Source organism: Buceros rhinoceros, unplaced genomic scaffold (assembly GCF_000710305.1).
Source record: "Buceros rhinoceros silvestris isolate BGI_N320 unplaced genomic scaffold, ASM71030v1 scaffold11789, whole genome shotgun sequence".
Lineage (NCBI taxonomy): Eukaryota > Metazoa > Chordata > Aves > Bucerotiformes > Bucerotidae > Buceros > Buceros rhinoceros.
The window spans coordinates 122,556-129,421 of NW_010429868.1; the positions used below are offsets into that span (position 1 = coordinate 122,556).

The 6,866-nt window shown below is 52.9% G+C and overlaps 1 protein-coding gene across 1 annotated transcript in view; it reads left to right on the plus strand.

Moving 5' to 3' along the window:
* CDH23 (cadherin-related 23) overlaps positions 1-6,866 on the plus strand; it is a gene marked incomplete at its 5' end in the record, with an annotated part of 126,966 nt that overhangs the window by 104,823 nt on the left and 15,277 nt on the right. The window contains 6 exons of the mRNA XM_010142829.1: positions 714-903; positions 1,866-2,011; positions 2,329-2,548; positions 3,179-3,331; positions 4,308-4,421; positions 5,582-5,730. Coding sequence (XP_010141131.1) covers positions 714-903; positions 1,866-2,011; positions 2,329-2,548; positions 3,179-3,331; positions 4,308-4,421; positions 5,582-5,730 — 972 coding nt within the window. The remainder of the gene's footprint in view (positions 1-713; positions 904-1,865; positions 2,012-2,328; positions 2,549-3,178; positions 3,332-4,307; positions 4,422-5,581; positions 5,731-6,866) is intronic.

A 6,866-nucleotide genomic window follows, 5' to 3' on the forward strand; every position in this document is an offset into this window, starting at 1 on the left:
GGAAGAAAGGTCTGGCAGCACAGCCCAAGCCAGAGCACAACCCTTTTCTCTCTTCTGTGTGGCACCAGCTCCGCTGCTCGGTGCCTACTTGAAGTCATCTTGCCTTTGACATCCCAATTAGTTGCTGGGAAAATAATTAGTGTCACCGACACAATGTAAATTCAGCTGCAGGACAAGCAGCAGGAGCTGGAGAAGTTTAGAGTGTAATGAAGTGGGGGGTTTTTAATGTAAATATCCCCTGTAATTAAAAATGTCATGGGGAGAACAGTAAAGCACAAACTGTCTGGTGTGGAGGAGAACTCCACCAGTGAATTATTTCCAGCATTTCTGATGTGGCAGCACAAGTTCCTCTGCCTGCCTCTTTGTCCTGTTCATTTTGTTTTTCTGACAGGCACTTGTTTTCTGTCTGGTTTTATTTAAAAGGAGAAAATCCTGTTTGATTGCTGTGTGCTCGTGTCTGTCTTGCCACTCCATTACCTTGCAGGCCAATTTTGGTGATATTTAACCCCACAGCAGAGGTCTTGAGGGTACAAAATCCTTGCAGGTATTGTGAAAATATACAGCTGTGTGGAGAAGAACTCCTTGCTGATGCTGTCATGGGGAAACTTGCTATGGAGCTCAGCCTCGATATTAGACACTGGTGAATCTAGATGGGGATGCACCAGGAGTTAACTCCCATCACTGCTTTAATTTTTGCTGTTTCTCCATGGCAGGTGGTGGCCATTGACCCAGACCTGGGGGAGAACGGCACGGTGGTGTACAGCATCCGACCCCCCAACAAGTTCTACAGCCTCAACAGCACCACGGGCAAGATCCGCACCACCAGCGTCCTCCTGGACCGCGAGAACCCCAACGCCCAGGAAGCCCAGCTCATGCGGCGGATTGTGGTGTCAGTCACTGACTGTAAGCTCCACTTCCATCCCGCTCCTCTTTGCCATGGTGGTTTTTCTTGCTCCTCTGTAGCTAGAAATCACTGGAGTTCGGGTGCGAGTATCACCCTCCTCACCTTCCACTCCAGTCCCACCCCGCGATGGGGTTCAGTGTTGAATTGAAGTTTTCTGAGCCTGATTTTTCCTTTGTCATGAAGGTTTTTTCCTGTTTTGAGAATAAGTTGCAAAGTTGTTTTTGAGGTTAAAAAATGAGAGTAGGTTAAAACCCGCTGCTTAAACAAACCAGAAACCTTCAAAATACAAGTGCAGTCATTTCTGTAGCCGCCCTGACAATGAGCCTGGGAGGCAGAAACTCCCCCTCTTCTCAGTCTGGCTCCATCAGTATCGGGGGAAAGTCAGTTGAGCAGGTGGGGGTAAAAGAGATGACCAAGGGGTGAAAAGCATTTTTCTCTGGAAATAGCATCTTAGGGAAACTTTTTTAGGAAAAAGATAGAGACATGAAGATAATTTTTTATTATCCAGCCTGGAGGCCAAGGGAAGGATGTGTAGACGTAGCGCTTAGGCATCGTGATTTAGCGGTGCACTTGGCAGTGTTTGGTTTACACTTGGGCTAGATGTTGTTAAGGGTCTTTTCCAACCTAAATGATTCCATACAACCTTACTTCTGTCCCTTTCGATCTCTGCATCACCTTGCGCTGTGCTAAAGCGATTGCCCCACCTGTCCCACCAAAAAGACCAAGATAAGCACAGACCGGTGTTGCTTTTGCTTTCCAGCTGCATATGCAGTAGCCATTGATCTGCCTTGCACACCCGCTGCCAGGCTGCAGCACAAGGGGTGACACGGACAGGTCGGTGCCTTGGGGGGCAGCCCCACCCTGCACTACCGTCTGCATAGGGAGTGAGGACTTCGTTTGGGAGAGAGGGTTGGAAATGGCTGGAGGCATTCACCTTGAGACTCTGTTCCTGGCTCTGCAGGCGGGAGGCCACCCCTGCGAGCTACTAGCAGTGCCACAGTGTTTGTCAACCTGCTGGACCTGAATGACAACGACCCCACTTTCCAAAACCTGCCCTTTGCCGCTGAGATCGCCGAGGGCCTTCCCACAGGCTCCTCTGTCTTCCAGGTGAGCATGTTGCATTGCCATCATGCCCCACACCGGGAGCTGCTGCTGGCGCTGCCATCATTTCTGTAAAGCAGGCTAGCAATATATCCTCTCCATCCTCTCCATCCTCTAGCAGGACAACAGGGGATGCAGAAAGGATCATGGCATCCCACCCCATGTGGTCACTCCCGGCAGGGGGGATGCTCCAAGGCCTCTTTGTTTTTGTTCAGCATCCCTGGGAGCAAAGAAATGCTTGTGGTTTATGTACTGTGATTTTCATCATCAGAAGATGATCATGCTCTCCCATGCTCACCCCTTCCTTCCCCTCTCCCCACCAGGTGGTGGCCATTGACCTGGACGAAGGTCCAAACGGGCAGGTGACATACCGCATGCAGGTGGGGATGCCCCGCATGGATTTCGTCATCAACAGCACCAGTGGACTTGTCACCTCCACCGCTGTGCTGGACAGGGAGAGGATTGCCGAGTACTACCTGCGGGTGGTGGCCAGTGATGCTGGAGCGCCCTCCAAGAGCTCCACCAGCACCCTGACTGTCAAAGGTGGGTGCACCAAGACCATCTCCAACCCCTTCCCAGCCACAGAGCCCCCTCCAGTCCCAAAAAGATGGATGACAAGGACACACCGGGAGGGAGATGTGGTTTATATAGGAGACACACTGAGACCCTTCAGTGTGGTCTGTGTTTAATTTCTATTGACTGGCTTCACACAAGCCTCATGCTTAGGGATAAGCATCATCTGGAAATAAAATGACCCTGGATTCTTCTCACACCTGGGTTTGGAAAAAAGAAGTTTCTAGTCCTGTAACTCCAGAGCCCTCTGTCATACACCAGGAAATCCTGAGCTTAGGTTTAAGCCACAGATTTTCATCTGAACGGGGATGGAAATGAGAAATGCAAACAGTAACTTTAATCACAGTTATGTAGGGTTTCTTTGGACATGAGTGGGGTGGTCTGGATGTATCACAGGCTCCAAATAGAGCCTGCAGCTGTGGGACTTAGTCCTTACAGCCAGTCTGCAGCACCACACAGGCAGCAAGGAGCAGCAAGCAGAGCATTTCCCAGGATGCTCAGAGCAGCAGGCAGGTGGTTTTGGGAGCATGGTGGACATCAGCCTGGCATCTAGAGGAGGGGCAGCTCTAGAAGGGTACTCAGCTCTGCTCCCCCTTTCAGTTCTGGATGTGAACGACGAGAACCCCACCTTCTTCCCAGCCGTCTACAACGTGTCGCTGCCTGAAAACGTGGCCCGGGATTTCAAAGTGGTCCGGCTCAACTGCACAGATGCTGATGTTGGGCTGAATGCTGAGCTCAGCTACTTCATCACAGGTAGGAACCCCTTGCAAAAAGCTGCAGAGGGGAGCTTTGCTTGTGGAAAGGAGCAGGCTGCCCCGGACCATGGCTGGGGTGTTCTGCACATCAGCGCTGCGTTCTAAACCTTGTGCAGCATCGCCCTCTGCCGAAGAGCCTGCTCGGCTTCCTGCCTCGCTGACTGCTTCGCTGCTATTCCTTGTCCCACTCAGGGTGAACCCTTGCCTCGCAGCATCCCCTGCCCTCTCCCACCGCTGCAATGCAGCCAGGAAAAGCATGAGGATGGGATTTACACCACTGGGGTGGTATTCATGCAGCGCAGATTTAGGGCTGGAAGGGCATCTCATAGCCTGGCGCGCAGGTGGGTTTGGGTAGGCAGGCAGTAGGCGGGCAGCGATAGTGCCTGGCTCACACAGCAGCTGGAGCAGGAGGCCGGGGAACTCCCTGCACACGCTTTGACTTGCAAACTGCACGTGGGACATTTAGCCCTCAGGAAGAGGGCAGAAATAGAAGTGTCAATGGAGTAATTTTTCTCACAACAGCAGCCTTGCTTTCATCTCACAGCCCCTCCAACCTCCCCCGCATGAGAAGAGGTGTATGTTGTCCCACAGGTACCACAGGCCACATGCAAAGTGAACTCAGTTTGCTTCCAAAGCGCTCCGGAAATGAGCTGACATTCGTATGATTCAGCTTTTCCTGTTACCGTCGCTCCGTGCCTGCGCTGTGAGGCAGGCGCGGTGTTCGGTGTGGCAGAGAGAAGGCGCTCGCCCACTTTTGCTACAGAGCAGCTTTGCCTGGGACGAGGTACAAGCTTGCCCTACGCTTGCCTTGCTCAAACACTGTGTAAAACACAGCCCTTCAGGAGGACAGGCTGAGCTCTTGAGATTTCCAGGGCTGGGCTGAGCCCGCGCCCAGGCTGAAGCATCCCCTGCAGTGTGGGCTCTGCTCCCCGTATCCAGACAACAGATAACCTGGTCCTTGTCCTTTGCTGCAGGTGGGAACCAGGATGGCAAATTCAGTGTCGGCTTCAGGGATGGAGTGGTCAGGACAGTCGTGAGTCTGGACAGGGAGACCGTGGCATCATACATGCTGATCCTGGAGGCCATTGGTAAGGACTTCCCACCGTTCCCATGGGACAGCTGCCATGTGAGGTGACCATGCACATACCAAGCTGCCTTGGAAAAGCAGCAGAGAGGCAACAACCTTTGAGGTGCTCTATGAAACAGAGCCTGTGTTTCTGTTAGCATTTCACAACCCAGGTGCATTAATACATCCCAGTTCCACCGTGACTTTTACAGGGAGGGCAAGGTTGTCCCCTCCCCATTCCCAAGAGGCTCCATGCTGCCCAGGGCAGACATCCACCCAGAAGTGCCAGCACCGCTGCATCATTCCCCTAATGCCAAGCTGGCCCTTGGCTCAGTGGCTGCTGATTAATCCGGAGCCACCTGGCACGGGCAGAGGGCCCCTGTGCCAAACGCCTCTTGGCCATCATCCCCAGAGTTTTATAATGACATGCCTGTTTACAGAAGTCTTGGACATCCCTTTTGAAAAGAGGAGTAAGTGGCCTGGTCAGAAATCTCGAGGGCACAGTATTGCAGGTGCCATGGGATCAGCAGCAGGGATGCTCCACCGGCTGGGCACACAGGACTGGATCCCAAGTAGTAAAAGGTCCGTTCTGCCCCTCCGAAGGGTATCAGGCTGCTTGCGTTTTCCTGGTCACCAGATCCCAGCAGAGTGGGTTTAGTGCTCACTTGCATCTGGCATGTTGGAAAAACCAAACCCAACCAACGTTCCCCATTGCCTCATCCTTTGTGGTAAAACCAACAGGCGTGCTGCCATGTCCTTATCTACTGAACATTAACTAGTCCTGGTGCTCTTTTATTGTGAGCTGAACTAGGTCTACAGAAGACTAATTAGACACCTGCCCGTCTTCATCTCCCTGACCTCCACCAGTGTCTTCCAGCATACCTCACCCTCTCAGACTATGGAGTCGCAAATCCTCTTTAGCAACCAGTTACTTTTCCAGCCTCATTGGGCAGTGGCTCCATGGCAGAGCTTGGAGGCACTCCGGCTTTTCCTTTTTTCTTTCAAGATAGGCAGAAAAAAAGCCTCGTCCTTCAGTGTGAGATTTAGAATGTGCAGAAAAGATGGAGGATTTTAGTTCAGAAGCTTTGGACCTGTTACTTTTAGCAGCCAAAGGCTGAGCACCACCTGTGCAAGGAGGAGATGGAGGGGACCAACCCCCGCTTGCCTCTCTCTTCCATACAGACAATGGCCCCACGGGGAACAGGCGCACTGGGACTGCCACAGTGTACGTGACCGTCCTGGATGTCAATGACAACCGACCCATCTTCCTTCAGAGCAGCTATGAAGTCAGCGTCCCTGAAGACATCCCGGCCGCCAGCAGCATAGTGCAGGCACGTGGCTTTCTTCCGCCGGGGCCCTTAGGTGGGCAAAGGGTTGCCTGCTCTCCGTGCCCTGGCACCATGGCTGTGAGCTGCAGGAAGCCCAGGGTGGAGATTTTCTCTCCCCATTGGCAGTCTGTTCCCCTGGGCCAGCACAAGATGACTTTTTGCTTGTGCGGTCCCCTGCTCCTTTGCTAACCCAGGCTGTGAGCACCTGGGAGAAGACAGCAAAGCACAAGGGTAAAATGAGAAATTCATTCCACTTCTGCAGGAGGTGAGAGAAGCAAATCCAGGGCCTGCATTGGCAAGGCCCCTTTGTCTGGCTGTGACTCCACTTTCTCCCTCCTCCCAGCAGCGAAGGGGCTGAGAGCAGAGATCTCAAGGGGAGGGAGAAGAGCACATGCAAAGAGGTGCTCTGCGAGAGGGGGGGATGGAGGGAGAGAAGTGTTAGGACTTTGCTTTCATTATTGTTCCTCTTTGAGGAGCGGTGGGCAGAACTGAATGGCTCAGTGAGCGCTGAATGAATGTGGGCATTCACTCAGCCTCCGAGGGCTTCCAGCATCCCTTCAAACCCAGGGCTCTTCTGGAGCGGGCACCAAAGGCTTTTTGCAGAGGGCCTTGGGAAGGTTCCTCTTGCCTTGAATACCTCTCCTGGCATGGGGAAAGGGGCAGCTTTGTCCCTGGCTCTCACAGGCAGGGTGAGTCACTGGAAGAGAAGAAAGGAGCCTTTTGCCTCTAGCAACAAAGGTTTGCTGGGAGCTGTGCGTAGTACTCGGGGCAGCCGGTCCCCAAGCATGAGCTCCTGCGGCTCTTCATCACCTGTTGTGCCATGGCACGGTGTACATAGTGCCCGTAGCATGGCGCCTGTTTCTGGAGTCAGGCATCCGAGGAGGATGCCTTTGGCAGTCTGTGGCAAAGGATGGAGGTATTTGGGGGAAGTTTGTTTCCACAGAACAAAGTCAGAGGGAACTGGAAATGGGCAATCACCTGGGTTTAGTTTAAATTATACCTTTAGAAGCGAACCATTCGTACTGAAAGTCTCCCCTTCAAATCCATCCCCACACCCCTATGGCAACAAGAGAGCTTTTGGAGGTTTCCCCGTCCTCTTCTCTGAAAGTCAGGCAGCCAAGGGCCAGAGGGGAGCAGGA